Here is a 19,446-nt window from a genome sequence, read left to right on the forward strand (position 1 = left end):
TGTACCCTACTTAGCTACAAAACCATCTGCACAAATCTAGACTATAATAGTTGGAACTTGGGCCCGCATATGGTCCCAGATGCATATGTTTTCCTAATCTTTTGCCTAACACAGTTGAACTTGAATAATGATAAGTATAAAATCAGAGCAATAAGCCCAAGGCAATTTTCGGATTAGGCTTTAGCTCTGCCAAAATAATTTGGGCTTTTTTGTTTTCTTATTTTGTTACTACTTGGGTTGGGTATGTATATTTTTGTCATTGTATTCGATAACTTTTTTGGATGAGAAGATATTTATCCAGTTAAAGCCCAAAAACAGCAAACTTTTATTTCTGATGTAAATAAAGTCTCAACATATTTTTTTTTTTTAACTGTCTCAACATATTGATAAAGAAAATAATAAGACTTAATTATTATTTTATATAATGATAAATGAAATTTGGAATTATAAATAGATCATTAACCAGAGAACAACAAAATAAAAGTATTCACGGTGAGTGTCCGCTGAAAGGCCAGTGTTATTTCTTTTTTATAAAATTTTGGGTGGGTATTATTGCAACCATTTTAATAGTAGTCCTTTTCAAGGACTGTCAACGCTATGCCGTTATCTATTGTTAATTTCCAGTTATGAAGGTGGTTGGCTGTATTACTTTATTCTCGACTTTCAAATCATTGGTTATGGTCCTAAGGTTTAAATGTTTTGTCGAGATTTTCTTCTACAAAGTGACGTGAGGTTCAGTGAAATTTATTTACCCACACATGTAGAAAATTAAGATGGCTTGAAGTTTAATATCTGTATTAAATATTTTTGTTTCATGAAAGTCATGATCGTAAACATATAGATTGTGATAAGTCACGACTTGCTAATTAAGTATAAAGTATTTAAAATACTTAGTTTTAAATAAGCCAAGTGTTTGGTATGTTTTTTTGTTTTTCTCATTGGTCAATGAGTGGTATGTTATGTTTATTTGCCAAAGAAATAAAATTGAAAGAGGAGCGTGAGAGATCGTGTCCAATTAAAACCTTTAAATACTACCGGATTTTATTTTTAGTTATATATTTACGTTTCTTTAAAAATAAAAATGAAATCTCACAATTTATAAAAGAAAGGTTAAATTGATTACATGTGGTCAGAAATCCACAATTTTTATAGTTTGGTTTACATTAGATTTTTCCTAAAAAATAGTTTACATGAGATTTGTCAAAAAAAATCCATTAAATACGAAAATGAGGTTACCTAACATGACAATAAGCACTTGTTGTCCTATTTATCCGAGCGGTCTAATCAAATTTAATAGTGTTTAGTTTAAGGAAAATGACGCTAAGCGCGTTTGCGTTTCAAATATGGCGTGCAAGCAAAGCTTAAACAAATATAAATATAGAGAGAGAAAGTAAAAGGAATCCGAAGGGGAAAAAAAGATTTTAATTTGCAAATAAAAATAAAAGAAAAAACAACGAGGAACAGAGAGAGAGACGAAAAGGAAGAAGAAGAATCAGAGAGAGAGAGGGGTCCATTATTAATAACATTTGCTGCAACATTTCTCGAAAGGAGAGAGCTTTGAGATTATTTCTGTTGTTTCAGACAGAGAGAGAGATGAATACAAAGACAGAGTTTGTTCTTGTTCGATAGAGAGACAAAAGAGAGATACAAAGGATTAATAGATGAGTTGGAGGAGAGTGCTCAAGTCGATACAAGCCTTGGCGGCTCACACTTTACTCTTCTCTTTCACGCTATTGCTTGTTCTTAAGCTCGATCACACCGTCTCCTCCTCATGGTGGTTCGTCTCTACCCCTCTCTGTCTCTCTAATCTTCTTATCCAACACGCTCTCGAATCTCTAAATTGTCTGAAATTTGGTGCATGAATCAATTTAAACATGTGTTCGATTTCGATTTTCATTTTGGATGGGCAACAATCGCTTACGCGATTGAAATTCTGGAGACCCTTTTGAGTTGTTTACCCGTTGAATTTCGAAGAAGCTAGAGATTGTACCCTCTCTCGAATATAAAGTTTCAGTTTTTTTTTTTGGTTTGTTCACAGACGTAGTTTCTTTGAGAGGATTGAAAGTCAGTTCCTTTTCCCCTTAACTTGAGAAGTTATATTTCTGTTTATGTAGGACGGTGTTTTTGCCGCTGTGGGCTTTTCATGCAGTTGTTGCGAGAGGAAGGTTCTCCCTTCCTGCTCCTGTTGCTCCTCGTAACCGTCATGTATGCTCCTTTCTTTTTCTTTTTATATGCTTACCTCTTTTAGCAAGCGATATGTTTATGATTACTTTTTTGTTTCTACAGTGGGCTCCATGTCATGCTGTTGTCGCAACACCGTTACTTGTAGCGTTCGAACTGCTCCTCTGTATATACCTCGAGAGTTCTTATGGTAAATAACCTCTTACCTTCAGAGAGAGAATTTAAAGCCCCTAGTAATCTAGTTTCTTGGCATGGCAACATATTGATATTATTATAAAAATGATGGCTCTGATTCTCAAAGTTTTGTCTTGCTACGGTTTGATTTTGGAGAATGTGTATGGTTAAGTTTGGAGGACATCACAGAAGTAGTTTGAACTTGTATGAAAGAACTGTTTTTCATTTTCTCACAATCATTGGATTGTGACCTATTCTATTTCAAATGGCAGGTAGCTGGCCACCAGCTGTGAGTTTGAAGATTGCATCCCTACCGTTATTGGCATTTGAAGTAACCATACTGATTGACAATTTGAGGTATTGAAACATTAAATGTTTACTACTCTACTTCATTCCTTTTATTTGTCTTTTGAACACATACCAAACTTAACCATATAAGCTTGGAGCTCCTAATTACAGCAAGATTTATTTCAGGATGTGTCGAGCATTGATGCCAGGAGACGAAGACAGCATAAATGATGATGCAATATGGGAGGCACTTCCTGTAAGTCCACGTGTGTGTCACGTTAATTATCTGCTTTAGGCTTGTTATTCTTTGATTTTGCAATTTGCTTAAGCATTTAGGCAACATCTATCTGTTACACATGAATGACAAACGGTCTCTAATTTTCAAATAACACAACTTAGGATTGAAATTATCAATTCATGAACTTAGGATTGGGATCTGTTTTCTCTTCTGTTGATGGTCTGAACTTAAAATGAACATTTTAGATGATTGTTCCTTGTTGCCTGCAGCATTTCTGGGTTGCTATTTCGATGGTGTTCACGTTGGCTGCTACAATCTTTATCCTCCTGAAGCTTACTGGTAATGTTGTATCTCTTGAATGCTTGCCTACATAGTTTTCTTACTTGATTTCTCTGCCTTCTGAAGTCTTATCTTCATAGATAATGTTATTGCGTTCCCTTCCTTCTTATCGGCCCTCCTTGTTTTATTTTTTAATACTCAGGCGATGTAGATGCACTCAGCTGGTGGGATTTATTTATAAATATTGGGTATGCTTTGTCCTTCTTGTTTAAGAAGTACTCAGTCTTTTTTTTTTGTGGTTGGTGGAAGTGAGCATGAAAGTGATATATGTGAAAATGTCTTGCCTGTAGAATCGCCGAGTGCTTTGCTTTCCTTGTTAGTACAAAATGGTCCAACCCAGTTATCCACAGAAACTCACGGGCCCGAGAAACAGGGTCATCTTCTACCGCTGTTAGATATCTTGACTGGAACAGTGGCTTCGTAGTTACTCCAGAAGAGGATAGGCTCCAAGATGGAATGTGTTGTGGTCTACAAGATATCGGCGGTCACATGTTAAAAATTCCCGTCATTGTATTTCAAGTCGTCCTTTGCATGCATCTAGAGGTAATACCACATCATGTCTCTCTATCTTACCATTTTGACATTGCTAAAAGAGAGCTGATGGTTTGGGACTTTGTAGGGGACACCTGAAAGAGCAAAGGATATATCTATTCCAATCCTGTTTTCTCCACTATTCCTATTGCAAGGCCTCGGTGTTCTCTTTGCTGCATCTAAACTAACAGAGAAGATCGTCGTCTTGCTACGCGGGGAAGCTGGTCCTGGGTTGTATTTTAGATTTTCATCAAGAGCCCATGATTGCTTGGGGTTCTTGCACCATGGTTCCAGGTTACAAACACGTTTCTGTTTTTCCCATAGGATTAGATTTACAAGATTGTATACTAACAGAATTTGCTTTACTTGTTTAGGCTATTAGGTTGGTGGTCGATTGATGAAGGAAGCCGAGAGGAACAAGCTCGACTGTACATGGATGGAGAATCTGGGTTAGTTAGCTTAATATAATCCAATCCAATCTTCTATATGGTCTAACCAAAACTGCTGTTGAGCCTCTGATGAAGATTGGTGATAATATGCTTGTGCAGTTACAATACCTTCAGTGGTCATCCGCCTGAGATAGTCAAGAAAATGCCAAAGGAAGATCTCGCTGAAGAGGTTACTTCGCTTCCTTTTCTTGCATTTTTGTTTTCCAACTCAATGCTGATTTTATCTTCAGCTTTTCTTTCTTGTCGGGTCTTGTGCCTTGTAGTTGCAATATTGCTAAGTGTTTGGTCTAATTTGATGCCCTCTAGGTATGGAGACTTCAAGCTGCTCTTGGTGAACAAACCGAGATCACAAAATTCAGCCAACAAGAATATGAAAGACTGCAAAATGTAAAATTTCTGTTTCCTCTTTGCTCTCCTATGTATCTATTATTAGCCGTGGTGGTTTATTGAACCTTTTCATTATTTTCTCTATTGGTTTTTTCTTGTCTTTGGCTTAATCCTATTCCAAAATGTGTCTTTGCACCAGGAGAAAGTGCTGTGTAGGGTCTGCTTTGAGAAAGAAATCAGTTTGGTATTGCTTCCATGCAGACACCGTGTTCTCTGCAGGTATAACCTAATCCATATCATACATAATCAAGTTTGAATTTATCACTCAACTGATATACTTTTTATAAAGAAACTAGGAGCCTGTGAGGTTATCTCTATTATTAGATCTGATAGCCGATTTAGTTGTCATGTTCATGTGCCATTCTTGTTGCTGCAGAATCTGTTCTGACAAGTGTACAAAGTGCCCAATATGTCGTATAGCAATTGAAGAACGACTACCTGTATACGACGTATGACTGTGTCTGACTTTGACCCATGTTGGACAGTAGGTTTTGAGGTTGATGCCCCAAACGATCATATTCCTTTTTCACCATATACAGTTTTTCCTAAACTTTTGATGTGTGTTTTTTGCTGAATCTTTTTATTTGTCGGATCAGCATTAAGTATAAAAATATAGTTGTATACATATGGCCTTTTGTAGAAACCTTATCCTTACATTTGTAACAACAAACCTCATACAAAGTTTGTATAATAATATGCTTCTCCCTTTTTGTATTCCATTTTGTGTATTCCATTTTGTGTAGATGACTTCAGTACTTGACTTAAATAGAATACATAACCATATATACACTGTTCTAAGCCACAGTCTCAAGAACAAAATACAAACAAGCCACATGTAACTTTATCAAAGCCTAGCTGTTTCCATTTTCTTCTTCAGCTTCATCCCCTTCTTATGAACCGGCTGAGTCTGTGTCGGCTCCACCAACAGCAACCTCGACATCACATAAGCCAAAAGCTCTTCACGGTGAGAGAAGGTAAAATCCAAATGAGCATACTCAAACTCATTGTAAGAAGCATCAACAACACCTGTTTCTCTCATCACCCTGTAATGTTTCCTAACCATTGAAGGTCTAATCACTTTATCTTTCTTCCCAGCTACTAAATCCACAGGGACATCAATCAAACCATAGAACTCTCCAAGATCCAGCGGCTCAGGAGAACCATAAACCTCCATATTAGCTTTCACGCTACCGTAATCAAACATTCTGAACTTACTGCTACGTTTAATCTGAGCAAGATGCAGAGCCACACGGAAGGAAACAGCCGGCATATCGTTCATGTTGTAGTGAGGCAAACCCATGACTCCAAGCCAGTTCGAGCTATCTCCACCAACTACATAACTCATCAACGTCTGGACCAGTCCACCAACGGCAGGATAGTTGTGGAAGTCTCTAGCTAACTTGTTGAGAAGCATCCGGAAGAATCTAGTGGGGATGTAGAAAGCAGGAACAATCTTGGATAGTAGCGGTCCCAAGAGAAGGAACGTGTGCTCTATTAACGTAAAACAAAGGTTGGAGTCTTCGTGAAACCCGGCTGGTGAAAGCAGGATCAGTCTAGAGAGTCTGTGAGGTTTCTCTTCGATTCTACTCGTGATTACATACATCAGAACAGCAGCACCGCCTAGACTGTGTGAGAGAACGCAGAGCTTGTAAGGCTGCTCCTCGTTCGCTACCTCTTCTGTGTTAGGCTCGTAGAGTTTCAGTTCCGAAGTCTTGATTTCGTGAATCTTCTCTATCATCGCGGGGATGTCCTCTCTTGCATGCTCATTGATGGAGTAGCTCCAGAAACTGCATTTTGTTCAGGATCCATCAGTATATAACTATACAAGAAATCAAATCCATGAAGAATCAGTTTGTTTCTATAGACAACTCACTCTTTTGAGGAAATGTTTTTGTTCACATGATCTCTTGAAACTAAACCGCGGAAGTTCCCTAGGTAAACATCGTAGCCTGACAAGAAGAAACAGAGTTAAATCTTTACTACACAGTTATCACAAAGAGACTTGAGAAGTAAGTATGTTTTGGCGCAGACCTTGATCATAAGCAGCAAAAGCAGGAGAACCAACAACTCCATTTGATACCCATCTGAAGATAGAAGGAACATATGAGATAGAGAAGCAACAAAATAAGTCATCAAAGAGATTGAATGTGAAACTCACTCACCCCATTGAAGAATCCAAAACACCATGCTGCAAGAAAACAGCTTTCCTAGCATCTCGTCTGGAAAAGCCATAAGAGGGAGTGTTATTGATTACATCTTAAAGGAACTTACTAAACCATGCTAAGACTATATACCTTGGTATCCTTTCCAAGAGAAGACCATATCCATCAGATGTAACAACACGAATAGCTTCATATGGATACCTATCAAGATTAGAAGTTTAATCAAATGGAAGATATTGTTATGAGTAACAATGGAGCACATACCCAAGCTCTGTTATAACATCTTGACAAGTCCGAGTATCAGTATTGTACAAGCTCGTCATGGTTCTTTCGGTAGGGGATGATGAATCATTGTCTCCTAGAGTTTCATCATCCAGAACATAGTCATAGTTTCCTTCAGGGCTGTGACTGTGATTGGAGGAAGAGAACCATGACAAAACTATTCCAAAAGCTTCTGATGGAGAAAGAAGAAGATGTGCCGCCTTGTGAAAGAAATCAAATATAGCGTCTATAAAGATCTCAATACCAAGCTGAAGATCCTGCAAAAAAAAAAAAAAAAAAAAACATATGAGTGTGTGCAAGAACAGTGAATTAGTACAGTATGTTTCATGCAACACAAACCTCAATGACTCCGCGTCTTCTATCAGTAGTTCTGTTAGGGACATGGTGCTCTTTCCCTGGGATAGCTTTGCTAAAGTAAGGCCTAGAAGAATGTCGGCTCATAGGAGACAGTCTTGAGTCTCGTCTGCTAAAGAGGCGTAAGAGATGTAACGGCACCCATAGAAAGATCCGGGTGGGTAGCAAAACCCACCAGAGTATGAGCGTTATCCATTCTGTCCAATGGCTTTCGTAATTCGCTGGAACACTAGCCCAAGAGCGTAGTGAGGTTTGAGATAACGGTGATGGAGGAGGAGTGGACATAGCATCATCACTATCTTCTCCAGATGAGCTAGAAGCGTCGGAATCCACAGAGAGCTCGTGGATGAAGTGGTTGAAAGAAGAGACTCCACTGCAAAATGATAGTAGAGTAAGCATTATTACATTACTAGTGTTATTGAAAGAGGAAGTTAGTTATACTTGTGCATCCAGCGTGGGAAACGAGGTGCACGTAAGGTAGGCCTTAGTTCCCAACCATGAAGACCTTCGAGAACACTGGCTTTGCCAGGAAGAAGAGTCAAGAGAAGTGCAGAGACTCCGTTTATGGATCTTGCAATGTTGTTCAAAGACTCATAAGTCAAAGTTTTCACTGACCTGCACTAAGAAGACCCAACACATTAGCCGGAGTTCATAGTTGGCTAAAATGGACTAACCACCAATACAAAAAAGACAATTACTGTACAAGTAATAGGACTGAGTCAATTGGAATAAATCTAAAGCTGTTATCAAACTGTCATTATTCCCAATTATCAAAAGCTGGAGGATACAGACTAGCTCAACAACATAACCACATTCAACATAGTCATAATCACATTTAGCCCACAAGATTTACACACAAGGAAACTATAAATTCGAAATCTTTTCTGAATCAGAGATGAGTACTAACTACTAAATCAACTCAGAGATCACAAAAATCACTAAACATGCAATGAAAAATGCAGCAAGAATCGAACAGAGAGATAAGAGAGAGAGAGGAGCTCACTCTTTTGTGACAGCAAGAGCATTGTCGACAATCCTCTGCATGATTAAACCCAAAAAGAACTCGAAATTTCAGACAAAACAGGTGTTTTCTCTTGTTGGTATGAATCAATCAGAAAAAAAAACGCAGAATGGGGTGACCCCACGAATCGAAAAGCCGCAATCTTTTCTAGTGTGAGTGGATTAAAATCGGATAAATGAATCAGTGGCACGTCGGCGATTCTTGCCGTGTCCACAAGAAGAAGGTCGGTCAACGTTATTTATTCGAGAGAGACGTGACAGAGAGTGACAAAGAGTGACACGTGGACATCTAGTGTTGGATGATTCATTAATGTGTCATCTGTTGGATTTTGCATGCGGATTCGGAGACATGACACGTAAGTCTGTAGTGGCGGATAAGCTACTCCCATTTGTCCTTTCTTTCTTTCTGACAATAGCTTTTAATAATGTCGTGACCTTTCGAATATTAATAACATTATTTTATCTCTCTTTTAAGTATACTAGTATTAGTTAGCTCTATGGTAACACGACAAAGCTGGTTAGATTCAGCTGAATCCTGATAAGTTAGAACGGTTTTGATTATCTTAAAATGTTGGTTCATGTCTAACTCGCAATTAAGGTAAGGACTAAGGAGGTATCAAGAACAACATGCTGAACAAAGAAATCAACACATTTAGCTAGTTTTCAAGTTTTGTCCTCTCAGATTCCACAGGATCTTGATTCTTGAAGCCTGCTTTCAAGGGCACTTTCTCTTGATGTTCCTCGTACCTTCATGAATTCAGCAGAGAAACTAAACAATCAGCCTATCTGTTGGAATGAGCCTATTGATCCCTCCTATTGCTCGCCAACACTATCAACTCTAGCCGAGTGCGGAGACTCCTGAAACGAAAGAATAGCAGATGATGAACAGATTTTTGTCATCTTAACAACAACCGAGGAAAGTTTACAAATGAGAGAATAAAGAGACAAATGGCACAATACCTTTATCAAGTCCTTCTCGAGACGTTCTTTCAACTGTTGCATTGATGATGTGCCACCGGCAAGCTGGCATAAAGCCAAAAAAAGTTTGAACATCATCCACATCCAAGAAAACTAAAGGAATTGTTGATACATAGTTTTACCAATTTAAACTAAAGATTTAAGAGTTGAAATTGATTGTTATGTTACCACCACTGCATGCTACTATATAACTCTCTCCGGATATCCACATCACATTTGTTGATGCTCTCCATGACCTGTTCATATACATTTTGAAGCACATAACCCTCATGCATCAGTGCCCTTTCAGAGCATACATAACAGAAGTAGAACATTAGTAGCTTCCACGTATTAGAGATAAGTTCAATAATTTTGAAAGTAGAAAGATTCTTACCAGTCAACGACCAACGAGGTAGCATGCCCAGTAGTAGCAAAAGAAGTGAGCACCTAACACGAAAAAACGCCAAAGTCATGCTGCTTTCACAAGAGCAGGTAGAAAACAAAAGAAAAGGGAATATACAGGATTCTTAGCCATGAACAATGCCTGGAACTTTGTATTTTTCAAACATTAGCTCTGCCGCCCTGTCAAGCATACAATTTGAGAACATCAGTAACACACTCAAAGATGAACTAACATAAGACAAAAGTAAATATCTATAAGCAGATAAATCAGACTTCTCTCTATGCTGTTGAGTGTTTAAAGGAGGCTCAGCTAGCAGCATGGGCTGCTCCTTAGGATCAATCATCAAACAACTCCTTCAGACATAAAAAAACATATTAGAGATGACATCAAACAATAATTTATGAGAAAAAACTAAAGCTTTATACAGTTTACCTGAATGCATGTTCCCATTTTTGTTTATTAAAATATTGCAAAAATAATTGACTAAATCTTCATATACAAAATTTTGACGGAAAACTGCAGCTTTCATCTTCTTCCTGGAGATTTAGGTTTATATCTCCAATTGGATTGGATTTGTTCTCTTGAAGGGATTAAAACGAAAAAGAGGGAAAACAAAATAAAACGCCGTTGCCGGGGATCGAACCCGGGTCACCCGCGTGACAGGCGTGAATACTTACCACTATACTACAACGACTCAGTTGATTAAAGATTCAATCAAAATATACTGAAATAAAAAAGTTTACGCTTTGAAATGGGAGACAGAGCTCAACGTACGCACTCACGAGATTCTCCAGCCTCGCAACCAACTCCATCAGTAGCGAAGCGAATCAAAATTTACTGAAATAAAAAAAAGGTTACACTTTGAAACTTACTTTCTAAGTAATTGACAATACAATATACAAAGAAATGGCATATTAAAGTCTCTTTATCGCTGTCTTAATCTTCTTGGTTCCACTCTTGCTCCATTCAGCTAGTCAGCTCTCGCCCAAGGTCCGAGTTGTAACGGCCCGGTTCCTGGCCCAAAAATTTCTTAAGAAGAGCCCGTTAAGACTGCAGCCCATTAGGGTAAATGACCTAGGGTTCCCTCTTTTTCCTATAAATGAAGCTGCCTCCTCTCACTTTTCTCTCATTTCTGAAACTTGAGCGAAGCTCTGCAGAGATTTAGAGAGACTAGGAAACCCTAGCCGTCAAGCTTCTCTTTTCCTTTTTTCTCTTCTTCTCTCACGCCTCTCTCTCTCTCTCTCTCTCTCCGTGATCTCTCTCCTCTCTCCCTCCTCCTCGCTGGTGCCGTGTGGTGGTGGTGGTGGTGGTTGCAGCCGTGGTGGTGGTGACCAGATCTCGTCTCTCTCTTGTTTAGTTGTTCCAGATCTGTTCAGATCTCCTCATCCTTGTTTCCAGATCCAGATCTAGGCTAAGGTGGAGTGTCTCGAACCCAACTTTCTCTCATGATTCTGTATACTCCTTTATGTTGGAGTTAGGTTGTTTAGACCCTGTTTGAGAGTTAGGATGATAGAACAGGATAACTGCTAGGATGATAGATGAGTGAATCATGATGCATAAGAACCTCATACTGTTAACGGGACTTGATGAACTGATCTATGTTGTGGTTGATGAGTGATGCTTGTATGTTTGGATGTTTAGTCCCATGTATGGTTTGTGAATAAAGCTAGGGTGCTAGAAAGAATGAATGCTAAGATGATAGATGACTACTAATTGCTATTGATATGATAAGTGAAACTTGAGTGCAATGTGTATTGTGTGTGACACCGATAACGGGTGGCGTCTAGTGATTGAGTCCAAGTACAAGTCTAAGTGAAAAGGGAAAGTAAATGAAAAATGGGAAGGAATAAGTGTAAATGATAAGGATGTGAAAGGATAAGTGAAAGTATAGAAGAATAACGTTAAGGTTAAGCATGGGTGGGATCATATAGAGAGTCTAAGGAAAGTAGGTGGGGTAGTAGTCCACGCTAAGCTACCCATAGGAGATGTGGCCAATCCACATGAATATGGGGTAGTAGTCTAGTTGGGGCTACCCACTGATGAAAAGATGAAAAGGATGAAAAGATGAAAATGATGAAAAGATGAAAGGATGTGCATTGTAGGGTTTTTAGATCATGGTCGGGTAACAGGGAGTTAAAGGTGTCATAGGATTGAGTTGGAATGGGAAGACGAGTCGGTTAAAGTCTAGGGTTTGACGTGTGTGGCAATGAGTGAGATCATTGTATTGATTGATCATTAGGTGGTTAGAAATGAATGGAAGTGAAGGTGGAAAATTATAGATGATGTTAGGAAATGATAAAATGCTTTAACTGATTGTAGTGGCTAGTCAGTCCTAGTTCCCGCATAGAGTAGTATAGAGTGTCATGCGGGCAGGCTGGTCTAGAACTACTTCACTGAGTAACTTGTTGCTCACCCCTCCATTTCCATTTTTTTCCTGTGCGCAGGACTGTAAGTAGAAGTATATGGATGTGGGTGTGACGGTATTTCAAAGAAGGTTATGCGCTTGTCTCTCGGGACCAGTAACAGGACACGTAGGGTTGTCTAAATGAGTAGACAGTGTCCGTAACGCCCCTTCGATAACCCCGGTCGGACGCCGGGGGATCGGGCTGTTACAATTGGTATCAGAGCGGGTTAAGATCCCTTAGTTCTGTCCTAAGGGATCAGCATTTCCGACGTTTTCAAAAAAAAACTTGTTTTCATTAAAAGAAAAGAGTTTGTAAAAGTTTTGTATCTTCTAACACTCCTGAAAATGATTTCAAAACCACCCACTATATCTATACGTTATTATGATTTTGATCAGATCCATTGTACTTGCAAAATTTCTTTTTGAGCTTAATTCATTCATTGGTTTTTAAAAGATTTCCGAGCAAAGTTGTTCTCGCCTTGTGTGCCTCCCTTGTATGATGTGTGATTGTGTGAGTTCCTTTTGTTATCGGATGTTAAGTTCGGAAGTCTAGGGCTTGGAATTCGGGGACGAATTCCGATTAACAGGTCCGAGTTGTAACGGCCCGGTTCCTGGCCCAAAAATTTCTTAAGGAGAGCCCGTTAAGACTGCAGCCCATTAGGGTAAATGACCTAGGGTTCCCTCTTTTTCCTATAAATGAAGCTGCCTCCTCTCACTTTACTCTCATTTCTGAAACTTGAGCGAAGCTCTGCAGAGATTTAGAGAGACTAGGAAACCCTAGCCGTCAAGCTTCTCTTTTCCTTTTTTCTCTTCTTCTTTCACGCCTCTCTCTCTCTCTCTCTCTCTCCGTGATCTCTCTCCTCTCTCCCTCCTCCTCGCTGGTGCCGTGTGGTGGTGGTGGTGGTGGTTGCAGCCGTGGTGGTGGTGACCAGATCTCGTCTCTCTCTTGTTTAGTTGTTCCAGATCTGTTCAGATCTCCTCATCCTTGTTTCCAGATCCAGATCCAGATCTAGGCTAAGGTGGAGTGTCTCGAACCCAACTTTCTCTCATGATTCTGTATACTCCTTTATGTTGGAGTTAGGTTGTTTAGACCCTGTTTGAGAGTTAGGATGATAGAACAGGATAACTGCTAGGATGATAGATGAGTGAATCATGATGCATAAGAACCTCATACTGTTAACGGGACTTGATGAACTGATCTATGTTTGGTTGATGAGTGATGCTTGTATGTTTGGATGTTTAGTCCCATGTATGGTTTGTGAATAAAGCTAGGGTGCTAGAAAGAATGAATGCTAAGATGATAGATGACTACTAATTGCTATTGATATGATAAGTGAAACTTGAGTGCAATGTGTATTGTGTGTGACACCGATAACGGGTGGCGTCTAGTGATTGAGTCCAAGTACAAGTCTAAGTGAAAAGGGAAAGTAAATGAAAAATGGGAAGGAATAAGTGTAAATGATAAGGATGTGAAAGGATAAGTGAAAGTATAGAAGAATAACGTTAAGGTTAAGCATGGGTGGGATCATATAGAGAGTCTAAGGAAAGTAGGTGGGGTAGTAGTCCACGCTAGGCTACCCATAGGAGATGTGGCCAATCCACATGAATATGGGGTAGTAGTCTAGTTGGGGCTACCCACTGATGAAAAGATGAAAAGGATGAAAAGATGAAAGGATGTGCATTGTAGGGTTTTTAGATCATGGTCGGGTAACAGGGAGTTAAAGGTGTCATAGGATTGAGTTGGAATGGGAAGACGAGTCGGTTAAAGTCTAGGGTTTGACGTGTGTGGCAATGAGTGAGATCATTGTATTGATTGATCATTAGGTGGTTAGAAATGAATGGAAGTGAAGGTGGAAAATTATAGATGATGTTAGGAAATGATAAAATGCTTTAACTGATTGTAGTGGCTAGTCAGTCCTAGTTCCCGCATAGAGTAGTATAGAGTGTCATGCGGGCAGGCTGGTCTAGAACCACTTCACTGAGTAACTTGTTGCTCACCCCTCCATTTCCATTTTTTTCCTGTGCGCAGGACTGTAAGTAGAAGTATATGGATGTGGGTGTGACGGTATTTCAAAGAAGGTTATGCGCTTGTCTCTCGGGACCAGTAACGGGACAAGTAGGGTTGTCTAAATGAGTAGACACGTGTCCGTAACGCCCCTTCGATAACCCCGGTCGGACGCCGGGGGATCGGGCTGTTACACGAGTCCTCTTGCTTCTTGTGCTTCTCTTCTAGCTCTGGCTCCAAGTGGTTCATTCCTGCTGGGCTTTGTCCAGCTCCCGGCTCAGCCATGCTGCATTAGCCTGAACCACATTTATAACCAACAACCGACCTGTCTCTGTCTCCTCCTCAACAGAAATTCATACTTTATCATCTGGTTTTCCCATCAATCAAACCTTAGCCCTACGATTGCCTCAGATTTGTAGTATTCCAGCCAGTTCATCTGTTTGCTCCTCAGGTATATAAACCCTCCATTCACTTTTCACAACACAGACAAAACCCAACTTTGATATGTATTCATCTCTTGTGAAAACTTATATGAACATTTGGTTTCTGTTTTCAAATTCAGGCAGAAACTGAACCACAAATATTAACCATGAGAAATCTATGTTAACAAATGAATCATGTTATAAAAAAATGTTTAAACTACATTTTGGTAATCAAAGATGCCATGTGTTATAAAGGCTCTTGAACGTACCTAATTTTCATTTTCAGTAACCAACATGATGAGATTGGGTAATGGTCCTAAACAAAGAGCATGGAACTATCAAGTATCATTGTGACGAAACTCGGATCATATATACATTCCCAAAAAATATCTTCCATTACGGAACACAAACACCAATCTCTAACTGGTCGTTAACAATCTTAAAACATTAATATTCTGATAAAGACATACAAATGTTAGTGTTCCGCGTGTGACTAAGTTGACTTACTATTCCATTTCACAATTACACTATCAGGAGACTGTGCCACCAACGGTCCACTCTTGTTCACATATGCAACATCCACAGACTGTGCAACCAACGGTCCACTCTTACTTACGTTTGCAACATCCAGAGGCTGTGCAGCCAACGGTCCACTCTTACTCACATCCGCAACATCCATTCCCGAACCAAACCCATTGTTCTGTATCCTCGTCAACGTCTCCATCACGTGCGTCATACACGGCCTAAGATCTTTATCCGACTGCAAGCATTGGAACGCCAGCTCAGCGACTGCGATCACGGTCTGTCTCACTTCTGTATTCGTGTCGAACCCAAGTGAAGGATCAACCATTTCTTGGAGCCTACGGTTCTGGATTTTAAGGACTGCCATGTTCGAGAGGTTGATCTCTTGGCGCGGTCTTGTCATGTCTACAGCTGGAAGCGAGGAGATAAGCTCCATAAGCACTACGGCGAAGCTGTACACGTCGCTTTTGTTCGAGAGTTGGTAGCTAAGGTGGTATTCTGGATCAACGTAGCCTGGAGTTCCCTGTGGACCCGTTGATACATGCGTTTGACCAGTAGGAAACAGTCTCGAGAGTCCAAAATCCGCTACCTGATGTCAATGACAACAAGCAAGATATGAAAAAAAATATATACTATGACATAAGTAGGCATGTGCATAATATTTGGAATCTGAGATACAAAACAAAAAAGAACGAACCGTATCCGATCCCAAATGTAAAAATATTGAATGGATTATATAGGATACTATAAAACATATCCGAATGTGAAATCTTACTAATCTAACAGAAAATCCAAAAAAAACCTCATCCCAAGATCTAAATTAATATTCGGTCTAAATATTTAAAATATAAATAAGTACTTTAAATACTCAGTTTCATTTATTTTGAAACATGAATAAATACTTTATGTTTATCATATTTATTTTGATATGAAATATAAAATATTATAAACATAAATAAATATATCTAATTTCATATTTATTTTGATATGATATTTGAAATATATCTGGATTTGAACCGAAATAATTTGAACCTGAATGATATATACTTTATGGGTTTTTAAGATGTATTTTTAGAACCAAATTCAAAGTGTCAATAACCTATGTGGATCCATATCCATACCTATAAAATATTAGAATGAGATCTAGTAGAGTGATTCAAAAACCCAAAAATCCAAAACCCAGAATATATGACCCGAACTCGAGTATTCGAAATCCCACGCCTAGACATAAGTAATAGCCAGTGTGAGTTACTGACCTTGACATTGAAGTTTTGGTCGAGTAGAATGTTATTGGACTTAACATCACGGTGGATGATCTCAGAGGCGTGGAGATATTTCAAGGCAGAGGCGGTTTCAACAGCGATCTTCAGACGTATAGACCAAGGAAGTGAACTAGGGTTAGCATGTGGACCATGCAGATGATCAGCTAACGTACCGTTTGCAACATACTCATACACGAGCAGCAGATCACGGCTCTGTTTCGAGGAGCATCCAAATAGAGTCACGAGGTTAGGATGCCGCAAACCTGTTAATATATCAACTTCGTTCCTGAACTGCATTGCTCTTTTAAAGTTGTTTTCGTACAAGCGTTTCACAGCCACGCTTCGTCCATCTTTAAGCTTACCGTAGTAGACAGTACCAAAGCCTCCATCACCGAGTTCTTTAGATGGGTCGAAGCTGTTCGTGGCTTCTTCTAGCTCTTCGTAAGAGAAGAGACGAACACCGGCTAACAGCTCCTCTGCTTTCTCGACGTCCGAAGAAGGCTTTGAAAATTGATCTGAGGGGTTTCTTGGAAGCAAAGCTGAAGATGTTCTGTAAATTTTGGTTATTCTGCGATGGTACACAAACCAAGCGAGGCTCGCTGCTGATATTCCAAAGACCGAAGCGGCAGCACCTATGCCGATCTTCACCTCATAATTTGGACCTGAAGAAACCAAGACGAAAAACACAGTCAGGAACTTTCAGAATATAGTATTCTCAAGAACATATAGGAAGTGAGGCATGTTTTTTTTTTTTTGATAAACACTATCGTCTGATCCGGTCGGTTTTGGTAGAAACGCACTTAGTGCTATAAAGTGGACTGACTACCACACTATCTGACCGGCTACCACACTATCTGACCCGAGTTTAAAATATTTTCTGACTAATGCCAAGGGTAAACCGATCATCTGTTAACTGAATATATATTGATGTATGATAACTGAATATCATTAATGTACTTCTAATATTAAATTCATATTTATTTTGATATGAAATGTAAAATAAGTATTTTAAAATTTAAATAAGTACTCTAAATATCTAATTTTGCATATAAATAAGTATATATTTTTTTATGTTTTGCTTTTAAATTTTAGATTTTACTTAGGATTATCCAAACCGATTCTAACTCAAATCCGAACGATATATGATTACTTTATGGGTTCTAGGATGTGATACAAAACTGATTCGAAATCGATGTATTATAAACCCGATCCGTACTTACTAGAACAGAACCTAGAATGTGATATAAATTAAAACCAAAATCCAAAATACCCGACCTAAACACCAACGGTGCTGGAATGTTCAAGCTACTACATATCTGAGGGATTCATGATCAAGGACGACTGACTATCTTTCAAATGATTAGGAAAATCCTGATTTTATGAGAATGGATATTTAGAAACTTGCACCCAAACAAAAAAAAGTCAATGGAAAACAAGACACGTAACATCAAATTGAAAAAAGCCAAAATACACCATTATTAAAAGGTTGGGGTCAAATAACGATCGGGCCAAAAGTAAACGAATTCTAGAGTCAGTGTGCATCACGATCGATCTGATGGAACTAATTTTAAATGTAACGGTGGCAATTATCTTAACGCAATGTAAAAGTCAAATTTAGACCGAAAGAACTAACCTCTTCCGTCGTTGCAGGAGGACTCGTGAGGCTTGTCTGTACACAGACACCGGAAACTTCCCGACACTGACTCCGAACCACATATCCCACGCGTATAGGTACAAACCGGGCAAGTCTTGTCTTCTTTATCGTACCTCAACTCGAACCCTTTTTTCAAAGCCATCTTCAACGCTTGATCCGAGCCATTTGCCTGGCGAAGCTCGTTCTTAGCAGACTCGAGCATCGGTATTTCTCCAACCTTGGTACAATTTCCAGGAGGATGAGCCGATCCAAAGACATGATATGTTATCGGATTTTCTTTTCTTAGCTGGCAAGAAACCTTTGACAACGATTTTGCCGAGACATTATCGGCGCAATTAAATAGATCGACCAGCTCGGTGTTATGGTTTAACGTGAACTGCTTAGCCCCGGTGAAGTTGAAAATATGCGGGCAACCATCCTCGAACAAACTATCATCAGCTACGGTAATTGTCTTATTATCAAGATTCGCAGAAATAACTCGAAGAGTGATATTCTCGATCTCTAGGGTCAGGGTTTGATTCTTCTTGCATGAAAGCTCGAACCCTGTTTGGCCGCAGAAGTTTGGTTTACCGATGTTATTTCCCCAAAATGGATAAGTGATGTTTGGGAACAGAGACGGTTCAGATCCGCATCTCAGGGGTAGTTGGCACCTCTCGTACAGTTGATCGGCGGAGAAGCACGACGGGAGGTCAGTGATGTAGAGCACCACGGAGATGATGAGGAGAAGAGAGATGGACATTGAGATTTTGACGAATAGACTAACAATAAGGTAAGACCATTTGTTTGTTGGACTTGGGATGGCTCTTGAGGACTTTATGGGAGATTGGTCAAACTGATCGGTGACGACTTTTTGTATATTTTTAATTAGGGATGATGATGATTAAAGAATGAATTTGAGAACGTTAGTTAGTGATTATATCTAAGATAAATAATCATATATTTTATATATAAGAGGTCGGATATTCGTGTAGAGCATGCTGTAATGGTTATTCGACTTGTTTCATTACATAAGTTTATTTCTGGTCTTCAGTGAAAGCAACGTGATAGTTGATACTTGATACCACTTACGTACATATTGTTGTTCCACGTTTTCTCTAAGACTTTTAATCAATCAAAGTTATTAAACCTTAAATTGCAATGATCCCCCACCAGATATCCTTCAGCGTTTTAATCTTACATGTTTTAGTGAAATTTGCAATTATGTAAAAATCCAAAAGGAGAACTTTCTAAAATATTACTGCATCAAATTGTTAGTGGATGTTTTCTTCTACACCATTAAATTAAATAATGCAAAGATGGAGATTTTTTTTTGTTTTCTTGTTGTTTCAACTTTGAAATCTGACCAAGGAAGATGGGAATACTGTTCTACTTCTAGTTAATATATATATATATATATATTGGGTTGTGTGACA

The 19,446-nt window shown here is 39.0% G+C and overlaps 3 protein-coding genes and 1 non-coding gene across 4 annotated transcripts; 1 reads left to right on the top strand and 3 right to left on the bottom strand.

Annotated features, from left to right (window-relative positions):
• The first annotated feature begins 1,394 nt into the window (after positions 1 to 1,394).
• Positions 1,395 to 5,295, top strand: LOC103842699. The gene is made up of 14 exons (XM_009119364.3): positions 1,395 to 1,777; positions 2,115 to 2,205; positions 2,287 to 2,371; positions 2,628 to 2,712; positions 2,830 to 2,899; positions 3,151 to 3,220; positions 3,363 to 3,408; positions 3,511 to 3,763; positions 3,840 to 4,045; positions 4,126 to 4,200; positions 4,300 to 4,369; positions 4,507 to 4,587; positions 4,727 to 4,806; positions 4,964 to 5,295. Exons 1-14 carry the CDS (start codon positions 1,662 to 1,664, stop codon positions 5,040 to 5,042), a joined length of 1,407 nt encoding a protein of 468 aa, XP_009117612.1. The 5' UTR covers positions 1,395 to 1,661; the 3' UTR covers positions 5,043 to 5,295.
• Positions 5,296 to 5,335: 40 nt separating this feature from the next.
• On the bottom strand, positions 5,336 to 8,673 carry LOC103842701. Its single transcript, XM_009119365.2, has 9 exons — positions 8,389 to 8,673; positions 7,827 to 8,000; positions 7,371 to 7,758; positions 7,014 to 7,288; positions 6,882 to 6,950; positions 6,750 to 6,806; positions 6,619 to 6,671; positions 6,461 to 6,536; positions 5,336 to 6,374 (listed from the first exon to the last, which is right to left on the bottom strand). The coding sequence occupies exons 1-9, from the start codon at positions 8,427 to 8,429 to the stop codon at positions 5,432 to 5,434; spliced, it is 2,076 nt and encodes a 691-aa protein (XP_009117613.1). The 5' UTR covers positions 8,430 to 8,673; the 3' UTR covers positions 5,336 to 5,431.
• A 1,714-nt stretch (positions 8,674 to 10,387) lies between these two features.
• Positions 10,388 to 10,459, bottom strand: TRNAD-GUC. Its single transcript has one exon. It is a non-coding gene; the product is annotated as a tRNA-Asp (tRNA).
• A 4,485-nt stretch (positions 10,460 to 14,944) lies between these two features.
• On the bottom strand, positions 14,945 to 19,256 carry LOC103842703 (LEAF RUST 10 DISEASE-RESISTANCE LOCUS RECEPTOR-LIKE PROTEIN KINASE-like 1.2). The gene is made up of 3 exons (XM_033281055.1): positions 18,014 to 19,256; positions 16,375 to 17,042; positions 14,945 to 15,707 (listed from the first exon to the last, which is right to left on the bottom strand). Exons 1-3 carry the CDS (start codon positions 18,771 to 18,773, stop codon positions 15,090 to 15,092), a joined length of 2,046 nt encoding a protein of 681 aa, XP_033136946.1. The 5' UTR covers positions 18,774 to 19,256; the 3' UTR covers positions 14,945 to 15,089.
• Positions 19,257 to 19,446: the final 190 nt, after the last annotated feature.

Source organism: Brassica rapa, chromosome A09, assembly GCF_000309985.2.
Source record: "Brassica rapa cultivar Chiifu-401-42 chromosome A09, CAAS_Brap_v3.01, whole genome shotgun sequence".
Lineage (NCBI taxonomy): Eukaryota > Viridiplantae > Streptophyta > Magnoliopsida > Brassicales > Brassicaceae > Brassica > Brassica rapa.

Coding starts and splice junctions, on each gene's coding strand:
- LOC103842699 (XM_009119364.3), top strand. CDS start 1,662: ATGAGTTGGAGGAGAGTGCTCAAGTCGATACAAGCCTTGGCGGCTCAC. Junction 2,372..2,627: donor ATACCTCGAGAGTTCTTATG/GTAAATAACCTC, acceptor TTCAAATGGCAG/GTAGCTGGCCACCAGCTGTG. Junction 4,588..4,726: donor AATATGAAAGACTGCAAAAT/GTAAAATTTCTG, acceptor TCTTTGCACCAG/GAGAAAGTGCTGTGTAGGGT.
- LOC103842701 (XM_009119365.2), bottom strand. CDS start 8,429: ATGCAGAGGATTGTCGACAATGCTCTTGCTGTCACAAAAGA. Junction 8,001..8,388: donor GCTCTTGCTGTCACAAAAGA/GTGAGCTCCTCT, acceptor TTCTTAGTGCAG/GTCAGTGAAAACTTTGACTT. Junction 6,807..6,881: donor CTCTTGGAAAGGATACCAAG/GTATATAGTCTT, acceptor TGGCTTTTCCAG/ACGAGATGCTAGGAAAGCTG.
- LOC103842703 (XM_033281055.1), bottom strand. CDS start 18,773: ATGTCCATCTCTCTTCTCCTCATCATCTCCGTGGTGCTCTACATCACT. Junction 17,043..18,013: donor CTCCTGCAACGACGGAAGAG/GTTAGTTCTTTC, acceptor TGGTTTCTTCAG/GTCCAAATTATGAGGTGAAG. Junction 15,708..16,374: donor ACCAAAACTTCAATGTCAAG/GTCAGTAACTCA, acceptor CATTGACATCAG/GTAGCGGATTTTGGACTCTC.